At 37.5% G+C, this 18,707-nt stretch overlaps 1 protein-coding gene across 5 annotated transcripts in view; it reads right to left on the bottom strand.

Annotated features, from left to right (window-relative positions):
* Positions 1–18,707, bottom strand: part of CPED1 (cadherin like and PC-esterase domain containing 1) — a 324,109-nt gene that overhangs the window by 231,198 nt on the left and 74,204 nt on the right. For all 5 annotated transcript variants that reach the window (XR_008718075.1, XM_055590783.1, XM_055590782.1 and 2 more), the window contains 2 exons: positions 13,911–14,017; positions 4,923–4,998 (listed from right to left, as the gene is read on the bottom strand). Coding sequence is in view for 4 of the 5 variants with exons in the window: in XM_055590783.1 (XP_055446758.1) it covers positions 4,923–4,998; positions 13,911–14,017 (183 nt within the window). In the remaining variant the exon portion in view is untranslated. The remainder of the gene's footprint in view (positions 1–4,922; positions 4,999–13,910; positions 14,018–18,707) is intronic.

The following is an 18,707-nucleotide window of genomic DNA, read 5'->3' as shown; positions in this document are numbered from 1 at the left end:
TCAGTAAGCTTTGGGAGTGAACGGCTTGCTGCTAAACTGAATAGGAATTTGAATGCACTTCCAGAAATTCTACCAATTAGAAATTCATTGGGTTTGCAAACTTCTTTTATAAAAATGCAAATACACGTAAGAGGCTTATGACAGGGGTGAGGGTATAATTTAGTTTGAATTAGTTCCATCAGCTTACTTTATTCTAACACCTAGCTGAAGTCAGTCATACTAAAGAGGTAAGGGTTTTACTGGGGGAAAGAATGTTTTGCACAAAGAATATAATCGTGTGTGGGACAGAAGTGGAAAGGCAGAAGCATGAAGGCACATTCAGAGAACACATAGAGGGAGTCCAGCATTTGAGAGAATGGAGAAGAAGCTAACTCTGGTGTTCTCTCAAAGTCTGCCTGTTTGCCTCATAGAGCTGTGTCCCCAATTTTCTTTAATACTGGGAACCTCATTACTCACATTCTTGTTTGAAGGAGAACATTACTGTAGAGGAAAGGAAAAAATGAAATCAATAAAAATTCTCAAATGGTATTCAGTTCAGTTCAGTTCAGTTGCTCAGTTGTGCCTTATGAATTGCAGCACTCCAGGCCTCCCTGTCCATCACCAACTCCTGGAGTTCACTCAAATTCACGTCCATCGAGTCAGTGATGCCATCCAGCCATCTCATCCTCTGTTGTCCCCTTCTCCTCCTGCCTCCAATCCCTCCCAGCATCAGAGTCTTTTCCAATGAGTCAACTCTTTGCATGAGGTGGCCAAAGTACTGGAGTTTCAGCTTTAGCATCATTCCTTCCAAAGAAATCGCAGGGCTGATCTCCTTCAGAATGGACTGGTTGGATCTCCTTGCAGTCCATAAGTATTGATAATTTCCATGTTGCTTCATTTAAATTCAAGCTAGTCTACTTGATTACCTGAAAATATTTCACTGGTATCATACAATAAACAGAAATTTTTAGACCTAAAATTTTTAAAACAATCACCAATTCCATGTAAGATAAATAACTAATACTGGTTGATATTTTAAAATATGTTCAATTATGTTATTAAAAGATATATTTTATATTCGGTAGTAAATATCTATATTTTTTAAAAGTCCAGGCTTGTTGACATACAACAAAAGAGTTAAACTCTGTTTATCATTTTCCTTTTCCTTTTCTTTTTTTATATATTCACATGTTACTGAAAAGATGAGGCCAGAGATCTTAAAATGTTCAAAATGCTATCTTTGGGTACAAGTTTGGGTACATTTCAAATTTCACATGAAAGCTAGTACTCAGAACTGAGATAAAACTGGAAAGAATGAGCAATAGCCAAAACTTTGGCACACTACTAACCAAGGCTTCTTGAATGGCATAGAAGAGAACAAAAACAATTGACAACTCAAATAAAACAGTTTCCCTGGTGTTTTGTTTTGTATTTATATTTCAAATATAGAAAAGAAATCTTTTTATAAAAAAAATAAAACTTAATAAAAAGCAATTTCCCAGGTGGTGTGCAGTGGTAAAGAATCCACCTGTCAATGTAGGAGATGCAGGAGACGTGGGTTTGATCCCTGGGTTGGGAAGATTCCTTAGAGTAGGAAATGGCAGCCCACTCCAGCATTCTTGTCTAGAAAATTCTACAGACAGAGGAGTCTGGAAGTCTACGATCCATGGGGTCACAACGAGTCAGACACGATTGAGCATGCATGCACACACGTGCAATAAACAGCAAGAAAAGTCACTAGCAAAAAATTGGGGCCAATGAAAAATTATGAAGCATTTGTCTTCAAACACAAACACATTAAATGGCAAGATAAAAATAAACCTTTGGGCTAGCCAGTAAAAATTCCATGGATTTTTGCCGTTCCATGTAAGTCACAAGTCTAATAGCAGGTACACTCTATGCAGCTGGGACACGGAACAGACTGTGTGAATCTTACAGGCTGTCTTTAAACTCTCCCCTACATCTGGCTCAGATTCTGTCCTGCCACACTTGCAAGGTCCCATTCAGATTCATAGGGATGATCATCCCTGCCTTCGTAGCATCCGTGTTGGTACCTACTGCTCAAGATAAAGCCTGGCACAGCATGTCTGTATGGGGAAAAGGCACAGAGGAATTATGGAATCTCAGAGTTATTAATAATTGCCAATGTCTTATTTTTATTGATTAAAAAAAAAAAGCCTGAAGTGCAAACCAGGCTTCAAATCTTGTTCCAAATTATACATTGATTAAGCTTCAGAACTCAAACCTGTCAGGTATTCTTTTCTGAAATCGTTATGAGATACTTCATGTATTTTTCACATTTTTGCATCATTTGCAAACAGAGGCACTAAGAATCTGTTCTAAACTATCTTTTCAAAGGTATTTATGCAGCAGATAGCCTTGAAAGATACAGATGGTGTCTCTCTCCAGATCAAAGAGAAGGTTTTGCCCAGTATAACAAAAATAATGGGTCTTTCTGGGGCAAAGGGTAGGCACACTCACGGACCTTATGAACATTCAAACTCTCTAAGCTAGGAGCTCTGCTCTTGAAATGCAAACCATTCAGTATACAAATGTCACCACCTAGACCTCTTCACTTGCCCTGTGGGAGCTGGGATGCACTGCAAATGCTGATAATCTGTCTGCCTCTCTTGCTATAAATAATAAAGTCATTTGTCTCTGACCCAGGAGTCTTCTGTCTTCTGCCAGCTCCCATGAAACTGGCAGGCAGACTTGTGAACTTGGAAGAAGGTGAATTCTGACTCGTCACAGGTTTGGCAGAAGCATAAAATTGTAGTGATAATCCATCACATGAAGAGAAAATATATTGAAAGTCCTGTTGTTGGACTTTTTACATCTAGGATGACCCAGTTACCATTTTGGAGCACTATGTGTTACTATATTAATAGTATGTATATAAATACATATTAGTTGTCAAATAAAATTACATACACATAAAACCATGGACTATATAGTCCATGGAGTCACAACTGAGCAACTTTCACTTTCATAGACATACCTGTATACTTAATTTTTTAAATTAAATCTGTGAAATGGGTCTCACTATCCTCACTTTATAGCTTAAAAAAAAAAAACAACAACTCAAATTTAACTCACACACCTTATAGGTGGCAGAGCTAAAAATCTCGGGTTTCAAAATCTGTGTTTTGTCTGTCTCAAAATGACATAGATCACTTAAGTTTTAAATAAAATGACTGAAGTATATAGTATTATGTTTAGTTTTACCATCTTTTTAATAGTATCTACTTTTTAAAATATTTTTAGGTACAGGCATGATGCTATCTGATCTGTATCCAATATTAAATATTCAGTATTCACAACAAATAATGTGTTTTTTAATCTTATTAATATTAATGTTATATTGTATACTGTATATTCATAGCCATTGTCTCCAACATAAGCTATTGTTTATAAAGCTTATACCAAAAAACAGTGCTGTAGACCTATTCCTTTAAAGCTACACATCTAAGAAAATTATCTTCAGCTATAGAAAGATAACATTACAGGAGAAATAATTCCATTAAAAAGGCTGTATATTCCATGAAATTACCTTGTTAGTCACAGAGATACATAGAAAATTACAAACTAGGCAGAGTGAAGAAAGGACTATATATGTCTAGAACTTCTGGATGATTTTGAGAATAAGAAATGTTTAAAGCAGCAAGTAGACTTAAATTTTTTAATCTTATGGAAGCAAAATGTAAACTTAGGTAAGAGTTGTTTGGGGAATTTTTTTGAAACTGGTAATTCATATCTGGCTACAAACAGGCTTTCATTAATATGCTTCTTTTCTGCTAACTCCAGTGCTTATCAGTCATTTTGAAATGCAAACAGAAACAAAGAAAAACATACTTTAAAAGTATGTAGGTTCTGTTCAAAATGTAAACAAATGTTTTAAAAACTGACTTAATTAAAGGATTTCTAGATACATATTAATAATGTACTGATGGGAATAATCAGTTTACTTGCGTCTCACAAAAACATTGTTTTATAAAATAATATTCACTAAAGTTTACATAAACAAAACAAAGAGATCATGGAGTCAGTTACAAGTGTCATATAAAATGATTCCTGCATAACCAAGTTTATATATCAATTATTTATTTTAAACAAGTACCTTAAATTGAAAGGTTAATTGCTAATTTATGACTATTTTAATCTTTGGTAAATGACAAGAGAAGATGGTAGTCTTTATAGTGGGACATATCAACATGGTTCATGTTCGCTGTAGAAGCAGAAACCCCATGGAAAAGCTGATACCAGTTTTCTGATTCAACTCAGATACAAATTAATTTTAAAAACATAATTAAAACTATGTGGATTTAAATATTAATGATATAGTGTAATACTTTCTAGGGACAAACATTAAGTGTGTTTTAAACTAGAAATTTGAGGAACTCTTTCACTGATGAGTTTTCAAGTAGGCTACATCAGTGAAATCTCATATGCAATCTGATGTTTTCTTTCCACTCTGGGACTCTACGAGGAGGCGCAATGGTAATTTTTGTCCCAAATTTCTAAAGTTGTTGAGACAAATTGAGAGACCTCCAGGAAGCAGAAAGAAATTTGTTAAGATTGGAATCACTTAAAGAAATATATTTTTTAAAAACCTCAAGGTTTGTATAATTAAGAAGTACTATAATAATTGCTTTTTAAAATGAAGCAACAATTATTTTGAAGACAAATACACAGGAAGGAAAAGAATATTCATCTAGAAATTTAGAAGGCAAAACTAAGGGAAAGAACTTCAACATTTTGTGCTATTCCTTATTATCAAGGTCTTTCTCTTTGGCAAAACCTTGTGAATTCTAGAAGATTTGTGAAGGTGGCATTGATGAACACAGGAGCTTAGTATGCTGATCTGAGGGCTTCTTAGTTGGTGTCTGCTGAGGAAGCCTATATATCTCACAGATTTATGCATAAGGAAACAAATGAAAGATTACCTGGAAATCTTTTAATGAGTTGACATAATCCTTCCTTTCTGCAAAGCTGATGCTGTATTTCTGGTAACGTGTTTACCTGAAAGGAAAGGGAAAAGTTCTAATGAGTTAAGCATTCATAAACACTAAGGCAAAGAATACACAAACAGCCCACAGGGTACAGGTATGAAGTATTGTCTACACCATTCAGTCCCTATCTTCAAAACTCTGTAAGTCAACATTCAAATGCAAAATAATAGAGTGGTTTATTTGATAATAAAAGATAAAAATTGCCCTTAGAAATTTTCAAAATATTTGGGAACATTTTTTAAAACACAGACATACTTCAATGTCATGATATTGAGTCAAAGACATCTAGTGCTAATGCTTAACCTGTTCGCATTTATAGTTTTCACTCATGCTAAGTTGCTTAGTTGTGTCTGACTCTTTGCAGCCTCATGGACTGTAGCCCTCCAGGCTCCTCTTTCCAAGGGATTCTCCAGACAAGTATACTGGAGTAGGTTCCTATGCCCTCCTACAGGGGAATCTTCCCACCCCAGGGATCAAACCCACATCTCTTATGTCTCCTGAATTGGTAGATGGGTTGCTTTCTACTAGCACTACCTAGGGAGAAGGCAATGGCGACCCACTCCAGTACTCTTGCAGGGAAAATCCCAGGGACGGAGGAGCCTGGTAGGTGCAGTCCATGGGGCCACAGAGTCAGACACGACTGAGCGACTTCACTTTCACTTTTCATTTTCATGCATTGGAAAAGGAAATGTCAACCCACTCCAGTGTTCTTGCCTGGAGAATCCCAGGGACGGGGAGCCTGGTGGGCTGCCGTCTATGGGGTCGCACAGAGTCGGTCATGACTGAAGCAACTTAGCAGCAGCAGCAGCAGCAGCAGCCCTACCTAGGAAGACCTTTTCATTTCATGCTACGTCTGTGCTCAGTTGTGTCCTACTCTTTGTGACCCCATGAACTGGTGGCTCCTCGTCCCTGGGATTTCCCAGGCAAGAATACTGGAACTGGTTGCCATTTTCTTCTCCAAAGGATCTTCCTGACCCACAGGATGGAACCCATGTCTCCTGTACTGCTGGCAGATTCTTTACCATTGCACCACTTTTCACATCATACTGAAGGGTATTTATTGCTTCAAGTATAAAATCCAGTCACCACAGAACTCTATTTTAACAGAAACTTGCTCTTGGGAAGCTTTATAAATGTAGTCATAAATTCAAACACATATTTTAATTTATAAAGAAAAAATACAAACAATTCTTCTCTTTGGAATTTACAGATTAACTAGCTATTCTCAACTGAATCCCCCAAAGAACATCAAATATGGTAACACTTCATTAAAACCAACAGAAAGATTTACTATAAATTAGCTTGAAAATCAGATTCATTTTTGACCAAATATTGATTACTTTCAAATTAATTCAGTCCATCCTAACAATGTACTGTATTAAGAGTTTCTTTCAGGCCTGCTGACCTGACTGGATAGAAAGAATTCAGTTGCAGCTGGAGAAAAGAGAATCAAAAACATGAGTTTTAGTCCCACTTCTGGTATGTAACACAGTCAGAACCTTGAGCATATCACCTTACTTCTCTTTTTCAATTTCTCCATTTGAAAAATAGAGCCTTGGGTCTCTAAATACCACTTCTGCTCTAAGCTTTGATCAATTCAACAATTCAACCACAAGTTGTAGTTTTAAAAAAATGATTCATTTAAAGTGCTTTGAAACAGTTCATCGATTAAAAGTTTTCTAATCCTTGCAATGTTGTTAACTCTATCCGTTTATTCAGCAAACTGTAAACTTCAGCTCAGGTCAGGCATAAATTTTTTAATGCTCTGTTTTTTTTTTTCCCAAGGATTGAGTATTTTTTATTCCTCTATAACTTTTAATGCAGAAAATCTCTTCTATAAAAAACAAAAATTAATTACTCCTAATAAAACCATTTCTAATATAGTCTCATTTTAATCTCTGAGTGTACATAAAAATAATGTATTTAACTCATGTATATGTAAACTTTACTATTCAAGTTAGTCTGTGCAAAAGATGGATCTTTCCAGGTGGTGCTAGTGGTAAAGAACCCTCCTGCTAATGCAGGAGACATGAGACAAAGGTTCAATCCCTGGGTTGGGAAGATTTCCTGGAGGAGGAAATGGCACACACTCCAGTATTCTTGCCTGGAGAATCTCATGGACAGCAAGCTTGCCGGGCTACATTCCATAGGGTCGCAAAGAGTCAGACACAACTGAAGCAACTTAGTATGTGTATGCAAAAGATAAATAACTAGTATAACTCAATCCAGTTACTGAATCTCTACATTTGCAAGGTTCTGTGTTATGAATGATATTTTACTTTATTTTTAATTCTTTTAAAAATTTTTTCCCATTTGGGTTATTATAGAATACTGAGCAGAGTTCCCTGTGCTATACAGTAGGTCCTTGGTTATCTGTTTAAAACATAGATGTATATACATGGGGTTTCCCAGGTGGTATTAGTGGTAAAGAGCCCTCCTGCCAATGCAGGAGACATAAGAGACGTGGGTTCAATCCCTGGGTTGGGAAGATCCCCTGGAGACGGAAACGACAACCGACTCCAGTATTCCTGCCAAGAGAATCCCATGGACAGAGGAGCCTGGAGGGCTACAGTCCACGGGGATGCAAAGAGTTGGACACAGCTGAAGTGACTTAACATGCATGTATGTGTCAGTCCCCCAAACTCCCAGCCTATCCCTCCCCTCCCCATCATTCCTCTCTGGTCACCATAATTCAATCTCTAAGTCTGTGAATTTGTTTCTGTTTTGTAGATGAGTTCATTTGTATCTTAAAAAAAAATTTTTTTTTTTTGCATATAAGTGATATCATATAATACTTGTCTTTGTCTGACTGCTTCACTTAGTATGATCATCTCCAGGTCCACCATCCATATTGCTGCAAATAGCATTATTTCAATCTTTTTAATGGCCAACTAATATTCCACTGTATATGTGTACCACATCTATACTGTACTAAAGCCCAGGCTTCAGCAGAACCCATTCTTGGGAATATAGGAATTGAGAAAAGTGGATAGTATACTTTATATTTTAGGATGTCTACATTTCTCAAATTCAAAAGTGATCACTTTTAGAGTCTAAATGTAGGAGAAGAAGGGCCTTCATAAAACCCTAAAGTTTTCAATTCAGAATTCCTAAGAGAGGCTGGAGGGAGGGGACAGACCATTGCAAAGGTCTGGGGAGTCTGCAATAGAGGTTTAGTGGTTTTATGCTGTAATTTTTACCATAAAAACACATTTCTAAATTCGATTGTGAAAAGGTTTAAAAGCCCATATACTTGAACCATTTTCCTCTATTTAAGGGAAAAAAAAAAAAAAAAATCACTCAGTTGCTACTGACTAAATAGAATCTGTAATGACAGAAGGGCCAAGAAAGAGAAGCAACATTGGCTAAGTAGCAGGAAAGGCTGTGTACAGGTCCTATTTAAAACCTCCACCCACTTCTTGAAGGGCTCAGAGAAAATATGCTACTGTTGCAGATGCTTACAACATCCTTATTATACCATCCTGATTTCTACAAAGTGAAAGAAAGTAAGTGAAGTTGCTCAGTTGTGTCCAACTCTTTGCGACCTCATGGACTGTAGCTTACCAGGCTCTTCCGTCCATGGGATTTTCCAGGCAAGAGTACTAGAGTGGGTTGCCATTTCCTTCTCCAGAGGATCTTCCCAACTCAGGGATCGAACCTGGGTCTCCCACATTGTAGTCAGATGCTTTACCATGTGAGCCACCAGGGAAGTCGACTTCTACAGAAGGAAAGGAATTGCAGAGCCCTGGTAAAACGAACTACAGGAACGGAACTAATGGGCTAGAAGAATGTGTGTAGATGCTGCAAAGACAGAGTACAGCTTACACAGATTTCAGAAACAAAGGGTAGTTGCTGTGTCTTATCAGAGAGATGGTCCTGCCAATGCAGGAGATGCAGGAGACCTGGGTTTAATCCCTGGGTCGGGAAGATCCCTTGGAGAAGGAAATGCCAACCCACTCTAGTATTCTTGCCTGGAGAATCTCATGGACAGAGGAGCTTGGTGGGCTACCGTCTATGCAGTGGCAAAGAGTTGGACACAACTGAGTGACTGAGCATGAGCACAAGATGACTTTTCACATGAGATCTTGTGTCAGGATGATGAACTGACTGAGGGCCAACAAAGCACTTGCTTCAGAAAGCCAGAGCCAAGCCAAAGGAAGCAATTGCTCTCACTTTTGCATCCCCCACCCAATGATATGCTTCCCCTGCTCTTTGCTCCAAAGCACATCTTTGGAATTAACAGAGTCGAAGCAGATGACATGACCCAGGCGACACGTGACACTAGAAGTATCATCTCCGCTCTACGCTGGAACCGAGCATCAAACTAAGCAGTTAAACTAAATAAACACAAAGAAGTAAACACACACGATGCTATGGGTCTAAACAACTGTGGTAAATCAACTTTATTACACAAATTTTAACTTTGTATTAGTTAAACCTAATACATCATAAAATATACAAGATTTGCTTCATTACCAAGTGGGACACAATCAGAGAAGTTTTCATTGGGATTAGCTGACTTGTATACAATGAGCTTCTCTGGCTTAATACTGCAATAATTATTTTCAATGGAATTTGTTTCGGGCTGGGCAATTTTAAGGGCAAGGCAATACTGAAGAGAAGGTACAGAGATTTCCCACATGCCCATCCCCCCACCCACACACAGCCTCCCCCATCATCAACATCTCCCCCAGAGAGAGAGGTTACAACTGATGAACCTACATGGACACATCATTACCAACCAAAGAGACACTTCTAATACCTACTGATCTTGTACTGGGTTTGAATGCTTTATGTATACATGTGTATACGTGTGCGTGTGCATTTTATAGAGACTGCTGTTTTCCCTGGCACAAAAGCTTCTGTATCTTTGAAAGGATTTGAATATATATGAAATAAATGATGATAACATTTGAGCCACAGAATATTTCTGAGATCAAACTGAGAGAAAGGAAATGTGCATTTAAAAATATTTCAATCCCAATGTACCTTCTACAAACCTAATCTGTGGTAATCTGTTATTTAAATTGTTTCCATTACATACTGTCAGAAGCAAAAGAAAAAAAAATCATTCTTATTTTGAGATAGATTTCATTAATAAGAGCAACAGTAGAATATTAATTATAAACATTCAGAAAAGGTTTATTAACAGCAACAACAAAAAAACTAAAGCCACAGTAATACCATTAACTCATAAGGAAAGCAGACATTTGAATTTGGGCTGTTTACATAAACTGTAAAACAGCACCCAGGGAAAATTTTGCCTCTGGTTTCTCATGAACATTGAGAGTGAAACACATGTCACGTTGTATCTTAGGAAACTGTTCTTTTTCTTCATTAGATCTGCATAGATGTTCACATCTTTTATTTTATCAAAAATCAGACCTTCTCTGAAAGCTGTTTGGTATATCCATAAGGAAGAGAATTAATGGCAAGAAGGGAACTAGCTAATCAAAGAAAAAAAGTCTTCTTATCAACCAATGTCTCTCACATGCAATTATCACTCCATCATATTAACCTGAAAATGACCTAACAAGCTTTAAAATAAGAGGCTTTGCAGTAGTTCTCAGTGCTCCAAGGACGAAACACAGTGTCCCAGATTCAAGGACGGCTAACTCTACAAACATTCAGAGTTAGAAATGAGTCTCTCTGCTCTTAAAACCCTACAACATGCCAGAGGTGTGACAGAGCCCCACTTACTTAGTGTTATCCCAAAGAGTGGACCTCGCTTCACTTTTAGCATCACATGAACCACCAATGCAGTTTTAAGTTCCTTTTAGTCTCTTCCTGGCTAGAGAAACTCCTGGTCATTCATCACCTATAACAGATCTTAAGATCATTTTCATTAAGCACTTAAATTCCAAAGCTCTGAAGTGGTGAGTAATTCTAACATGAGCCAGTGACCTTCATTGTAAGGTCACTGACAATCCTAACACATACCATACAAATCTGAAGCAACTTCTTTTTTGACTATTTATGTTTACATAAACAAGTCATGATTCACAAAACTTCAAATTATTCATGCTCCAAAGTGACAGTTATCTAACATGGATCATTTAGAATTTACGTATTCCTTAAGAATATTGATTAGACTAGGGCTTAAATACAGTGGCTAAATATTTATTTAGAAAGGTTCTACAGTGATATGGTTAAGAACACTGAATTTAAAGTAAGACTGCCAGAATTTGAATCCTAGGATTTAAGCAGTTTTCTTAACCTCCCTGTGCTTTGGTCTCTTCATATATAAAGAATGGATACAAACAAATACAGTAAGCACTTAGAATGGTACCAGTAGGAGGCTGTGGAAGAGACTGCAAGGTAGGAGTAGAGAGAGGGTGAACACTTCCTTATCTTTCTGGCTTCCCTCTGTAGGGCTATGATTTGGTGATGGTTACATTCTTTGACATATATAGCCCCTTCCTACCGATCTTTCGGTCTTGTCTCTGGCTCTTACTGGGTTCTGCTATATCGTTTCTTCTACATACCCTTCTTCAGATCAAGGATGGTAAAATCTTATAATGTAGCTGTTCGCTGAGTGCCTCTAAATCTTTTTGTTTCTCTTTTCCTGCCAAAAGCTCTGTAAATAGCTCTTTCATTAGTTTTTCTTCAGTTAAATTCTTGAGTATGGCATTTGCTTCCTGCTGGGGGCTGACTGATATACACAGCAAATGTTGTCAACTTTATCCTGTAGCTAAAATGGGAAGCTGTGCAAGATTTAAATGACAGGAGTAATCAGCTTAAGTCAGCAATTTGTATTTTTCACTCTGGTAACTGTGAGCAGTATGGATTTCAGGGGCAAAACATTCTTGCTTTGGAAAAATCAGTGAAGAGATTTTGGCAACTGTCCTGGTTACATAGGGTGACTGATCAGAATAAAGGTAGTAAGTATGGAAAGTAGGTATGATATTTGAGCACTAAATTCCTTAGTATTCGTGATTGACAGAATGCAGATGACATAGGAGAAAAAGGGCTCAAAGGCGAAGGCTAATTTCTGTCTTAGGAAGTGACAGAGTGGTTAACCACACTTAGGACCAGTAGGGCAGTTTTGCAGAGCTTCTAAATGCCAGCACAGAAGTGAATTTACCAGAGACGACAATCAATCCATTTACTCTTCGTTGAATCTGAGGTGTTTGTGCGACATTGAAGTGGAGATGTTCAGAGAGTAGTTATACAGGAAATCCTGAAGCCTGGGAAACTGCTTGGAACTTCAGATGTAGATTTGGGAGTCATCAATTACAAATGATAGTTGAAACTTTAGAGGTGGTGTTGGGGAACAGAGGCATTTGAAGAATGGACAGAGAAAAGGTGGCTCTGGAGAACGCAGAAAGGACAGCCAAAGATGCAAAGATGTACAAGAGAAAGCAAAAGAATGCTCCTCCAAGGGAGGGGTCAGAAGGAGGAAGGAGTGATCACCACTGTCAATTGCAGAAACACCGAGTGATCGGGGAGCTCCTATAGTTCTCTTTACTACTGAAAAACATCTATTGGGCTGGACATTTTTCTCCTAGGTTTGTTAAAGGGACCATAAAGATGTAAGTTTTCCAGCACAGTGACTAGCACATTGTAAGCCTTTTGTTAGTTTTTCTAAAGTATTTATAAAAGTTTATACACAGTAGTAAATATTGGATGTCAACTTTAAAAGTTAATTTAAAAACTATAAATTTTGTTGTAATTCAACTTAAGTTTGAAAACATCAAAACAAGGAATTAGTAAATAAAATCTTTACTACTTGGATAAACAAGTGACCAGGGTGAGCAAAAATCCATAGGCTATTTATTTCTTTGAAGAAGGAAATGGCAACCCACTCCAGTACTCTTGCCTGGAAAATTCCATGGACTGAGGAGCCTGATAGGCTATTTCTTAGGCCAAGTCTTGCGTCCTACCAGGTAAAATTGGATATCGATTGGCAGGAGTTGAAGTTGAAGGCATGCATGTGTCCTAAGTCACTTCAGCCGGATTTGACTCTTTGTGACCCCATGGACTATAGCCCATCAGGCTCCATTGTCTATGGGAGTTTCCAGACAAGAATACTGGAGTGAGTTGTCATGCTGTCCTCCAGGGAATCTTCCTGACCCAGGGATCAAACCTGCATCTCTTACATCTCCTGCATTGTCAGGCAGTACTACTAGTACCACCCGGGAAGCCCAAAAATCGTGAACGTTTTATGGTGAAGTGTAGAAGCAATGGCCATTGAAACTTTCTTCAAAGATGCAATGGCTCCAATTTTTCAAGACATTTTTTTTGAACATTATGGACCAGGAAATACTGGTGTTAAAAAACCATAGGTCTATTTACAATAGCCAGAACATGGAAACAACCTAAATGTCCATCAACAGAGCAATGGATAAAGATGTGGTACATATATACAATGGAATACTACTCAGCCATTACAAAGGAACAAAATTGTGTCATTTGTAGAGACATGGATGGACCTACAGACTGCCATACACACTGGACTAAATCAGAAAGAGAAAAACAAATATTGGATATTAACGCACATATGTGGAATCTAGGAATATTGTATAGATGAACGTATTTGCTAAGCAGAAATAGAGACACAGATGTGGAGAACAAAAGTATGGATACCAAGAGGGAAAGGGAGAATGGGATGAGTTGGGAGTGACATAAATACACTGCTGTGTATAAAATAGATAACTACTAAGCAGCACAGGGAACTCTATGAATGCTCTGTGGTGACCTAAATGGGAAGGGAATCAAAAAAAGAAGGGATATATATATATATCTGACTCACTTTGCTGTACAGCAGATATTTTAATACAACATTGTAAAGCAATTATACTGTGATAAATAATAAAAAGGAAAAACATTAAATTTAAAATAAGTAAATATGGTCATAGGAAACTCAAAAAAATACCTATAGGTCTGATAAGATTTGTTTACTTTTTGAAAAACAATGTTTACCTTTTGATGTAAATTTAACTGGCACATGTCTTCCTTTGATATGCAGGGTTTTCCACCAGGAGTCTTAGAAGACAGGCAAATAAGCAGATCCCAAGAGTCCAAGTCACCTAATAGCAAAAGAGTATGGAAAAACAAACACTTTATCAGATTTGTAAAGGCACCATTTACGTCTTCAGGTTAAAGAATGTAAACACAAGTAACAATGATTCTGAATATACTTAAAAGACAATATTCAAAGTAACTAAAATTCAACTTTTCTAATTAAGCAGAACTTACACTTTCATATTGTATCTTAGGGAAAATCCAATGATTTGAAGTTATATCAAGAAATTCCTCTAAAAGACAAAATTAGAATGTTTTAAGTCACTAATTTTATAAGTTTATAAAGTCTCAATTGGAAATTGGAAGGAAAGAAGGTTATAAAGTATTTTTAAGAGATGAAGGAGTTGTAAATCAAATAACAGGAAGCCAAAACACCGAATATTTTGTTTTGGGCCTCTGATTTACCATTAATTTTCATAAGTCTTTAAAAAAATTTTTTTAAAGATTGTTTTCTATTTTTTATAATTTTATTTATTTGTTTATTCCATTTTTGGCTGTGCTGGGTCTTCGTTGCTGTGTGAGCTTTTCTCTAGTTGCAGCAAGTGGGGGCTACCCTCTAGTCGTAGTGTGCTGGCTTCTCATTGCTGTGACTTCTCTTGTGGGGCACAGGCTCTGGGGCACATGGGCTTCGGTAGTTGCAGCACATGGGCTCAGCAGCTGTGGCTTCCAGGCTCTACAGCACAGGCTCAGTAGTTGTGTTTATGAGCTTAGTTGCTCTGCAGCATGAGGAATCTTCCCCAGAGCGGGGATCGAACCTATGTCTCCTGCACTGGAAGCAGATAGATTCTTTACCACTGAGTCACCAGGAAGCCCCCAATAATACTTTGATGAATTTTTTTTACAAAGAAAAAGTTGGACTAAGTAGGAAATAAAATTCAATGAAAAATTTAAAGACAGGTTTTTTCAAAAACAAATTTATGTTCTAGTTATAGTCAGCAAAGCTGACTTTAAAATACAGAGTATAATATAGACTAAAGCAAATGATATTTTAGCTATTTCACCAAGAACAAAGTTCTTTGCCAGTAAATCATAGTTACTTGCCAAAATAATCTCTGCAGAATACATTCTTGCATAATGCTTAAACTTTTAAAAATTAACATTTATGTGGCTAGATGGGTTTATTTTCCTTTATTCTTTTTGATCTATTTACATAAATTTGTGTCAGCATACCCCTGCATATAATTGATGCTTAGAAACATTTTTTATATGAATGAATGAATAAGTAGCTAATGACAGGAGTAGTAAACACATTACTTCAGAGACAATATAGAAATATCTATCTCAAAAAAAAAAAAAAAAAAAAACCATAAAAAGAACCTTAAGAATTGGTACTACTTGGGAAATTTCTCTATTTTAGATGGAAATTCAGTTGAGAAAATGAGGCAATTTCGGTACACATGACATCTTTTGTTGATCAATCCTAAAATAAATGATCCTTCAAGTAACATTTAGTATTTGTTAGTATTTATGCCAGACCTCACAAGTCACTTCCTGCATTGTTAGTAGCTTCAAAAAGCTAGGAAATATTCAAGGCCATCTTAAAAATGTCCTAGAATTTCTCACTTGATAGCCTAATGCTTTCAAAGAAGAGCCATACGGGGGGAAAAGAAGGTTGATGAGGAATAATGATCTATGATGATTAGGAATGAAATTTCATTGTTCACGGCTGCTGCTGCTGCTGCTAAGTCGCTTCAGTCGTGTCCGACTCTGTGAGACCCCATAGACGGCAGCCCACCAGGCTCCACCATCCCTGGGATTCTCCAGGCAAGAATACTGGAGTGGATCGCCATTTCTTTCTCCAGTGAATGAAAGAGAAAAGTGAAAGTGAAGTCGCTCAGTCATGTCTGACTCTTTGCGACCCCATGGACTGCAGCCTACCAGGCTCCTCTGTCCATGGATTTTCCAGGCAAGAGTACTGGAGTGGGGTGCCATTGCCTTCTCCGGTTCACTACTCAAGTCCTTTTCCATTTGACAGGTCCTGTGCAGTCTGAGTTATTGGTCTATAGTTGTCCTGTTGCTAGACGGGAAACCTCTCTGCCCAACCAAAGGATCCAGACAACTGAACTCAAGTTAACATCTGAGCTTTCATCTTAGAGCTTCTCTGCTTGCTTGATGTATCTCAAGATGCTGGAGGATAGCACAGTAGTTCAACAGACCAAGGAGAAATGATGCTGGTGATGGGGAGCTGGGAGAAATCTCATCCAGTGATAGCCATCAGGCCTCAGATGTCAAGGGTCTCCCCTGTCCCATGCATCCTCACTTTGAAGGAAACTACAAATAGATTCCCATAGTCAAAACCTAATACTCTATGATGATCCCAATATTTTATTTTAAATGTGCATCTGGCATTTTCAGCCAAAACCATTTAATATGGATTCAACAGGGAAAACACAGAGACTATTTTCATTTGCTATTACTTCTAGCCCAAGAAACTAAAACACTAGAAGAAACCTGCTGTCATAATACACACAACTAAATATTTTAAAAAGATAAGAATATGCAGAGAGGGGAGAATTTCATATTATGGACTATACTGTTTGGGTGTTAAAATCAGAGTATGTTTTATATTCCTCTAAGTCTGAAGCATGCCCCTCTTCACTATCCAAGGCATACACACAATTTCTAAAGTTGATAGAAATATATATTTAAGTCATAAATGTTTGAAATTGGAGACTCATTTAAATAATTCAAAGCATTCAATTTACTAAGAACCTCCTCTGAGCCAAACACTGTACTAGAAATATGAAAGTCAATAGCAAAACAAAAGGGCAGATAGTCACTGCCCTTAGCAATCTGTAAGGGATCTAAACATCAAAAGGAATTTAGGCTAATTCATGAAACATCACACAATTTCTTGACATTCATAACACTACCCCTCGTCTCTCAAAAATATTTAATTAGCATTTTAAAATAAAAGTTTAAAATAAAATAAAAAAATATTTCAAAGCCACTTTACAGTACATCAGTTTCCTCTGAAAATGAAGGAAACTATAACTCAAAATTTTAAGGGATCTCTTCATATGGTTCTTGCCTAATTCTTGCCACCATGATCTGAAAAAATGCTAATTTTTTCCACTCAAAATTCCTATTGTGATTTTATTGTTACTCTGCCTCTATTTCCTAGTTAAATTTTCTAGTTAAAGTAGACCTGTTCACCTTCTCTTCATTTCTTACTCTCTTCAAGTCTGCTCCTCTCCCTGATTCCCAAAGCCCTTTTTTAAAGAAAAGGCATTATTTGTTTCATGAGTGGCGCTATGTATTCAAGCTTGGTTTTAGAAAAATACCCCAAAGCCATGCTGAAATCTAGAAACTGGGCAGAGAACAAATCACACTCAGTAGTGAAATAAATCACATTCAGAAGTCAGCCTTGGAGCATCTTGGATACAAATCTATGCCCCAACAAGACTAGAAGTATGAGTGTTTAGTGGACAACGCCCGCGTGGACAGCAGAGACTGCAGAGGCACAGGGGGAGTGCCAGCCACATATGGGGTGTGTTTGGCCTGCACCGTGTTTGTTTTGGTTTTAATTTTAAGCACTTGCCAAAATGCAAGTGTCAGCACAAGTCACATAAAAATCCAGATTTCAGCTTTCACTTGAAAATATAGACATTTGGGGTCCATATCCTACAAGGCAGCCACTGACAGTTGAGGGCAGCTTCCCACATTTTCTGTGGTTGTCTATAGTGGTCCTGCCTGGTCCCACCTCTGCCTGGGCTTTTTGCCTTTAGTAGTAGCAAATAGTCCTTAGAACTGGTTGGTGTAAAACACTGGTGTGTCAGTTTTCCATGAATCGTTCTTTGAGCAAGTTGATGTTCCAGCTTTTAATGAATTAGGCTTGTTCATTAGTAAATGGGTTTTGTTGAGATGACTGTAGGCAAGTTGATATTTGCTCAGTTGGTCTTTAAAGGATGTCTGAACATACCCTTTGATTTCCATTTTTGGCCATGCTTTTCCACAAGGTTGAGTAAGGTCACTTCAATTCCAAATACATTTGGTTGTTCATGCTAAAGTTGGCAGGGGCTTAAGTGTGGCCTCTTAGAGTCTTCTTTCTCCAAGAAGCCTAGGGAAAAAAAAAATCAAGACTGCCCCAAAGCCATCTTTTTCCCATATGTCTTTTCAGTTGGATTGTTAAAGTGGGCCAGGTCCCACTCCTAGGTGGACCTGCCTTCATTTCTTTCTTGTTCACACTCTTTTTGGATTCTCTCCACATTCAGTGTGTCTTGGGCTGTTGCCACAGTTATAAGTGGCCCAAGACAGGCTCTTTCTAGACACTGAGGCAAGTATTTTTGGTGTTGGTCTTACTTGATGTGTTTCTTCTGCCCCCCGAATGTTGACATTAGTTTAAGAGCTGAGAAGTCAGATTTGAATTGTTGCTGTATGCAGAAACTAACACAACATTGTAAAGCAACTATACTCTGATACAAAGTAATTAAAAAAAAAAAAAAAGATTTGGATTGAGGAAAAAACAGGCAAAGCAGATCCTGGCCAATTTGGATGATGGCTTCTTAGGTTTTCCTGGCACAGGGAAAGATGACTTTTATGTGACTCAGCCTAACCAAACGCCAAGGCCACACCATAAATAAGGAAGAATAACAATAGTAGTGGTAATGAATCAACAGCAAATAGTCCTTGAGTACTTATAGTATACCAGGTACTGTTCCAAGTATTTGCATTAATTAATTTATTCTACACAAT

This window comes from Bubalus kerabau, chromosome 8 (assembly GCF_029407905.1).
Source record: "Bubalus kerabau isolate K-KA32 ecotype Philippines breed swamp buffalo chromosome 8, PCC_UOA_SB_1v2, whole genome shotgun sequence".
Taxonomy (NCBI): Eukaryota; Metazoa; Chordata; class Mammalia; order Artiodactyla; family Bovidae; genus Bubalus; species Bubalus kerabau.
This window is presented reverse-complemented; position numbering and strand designations above follow the sequence as displayed.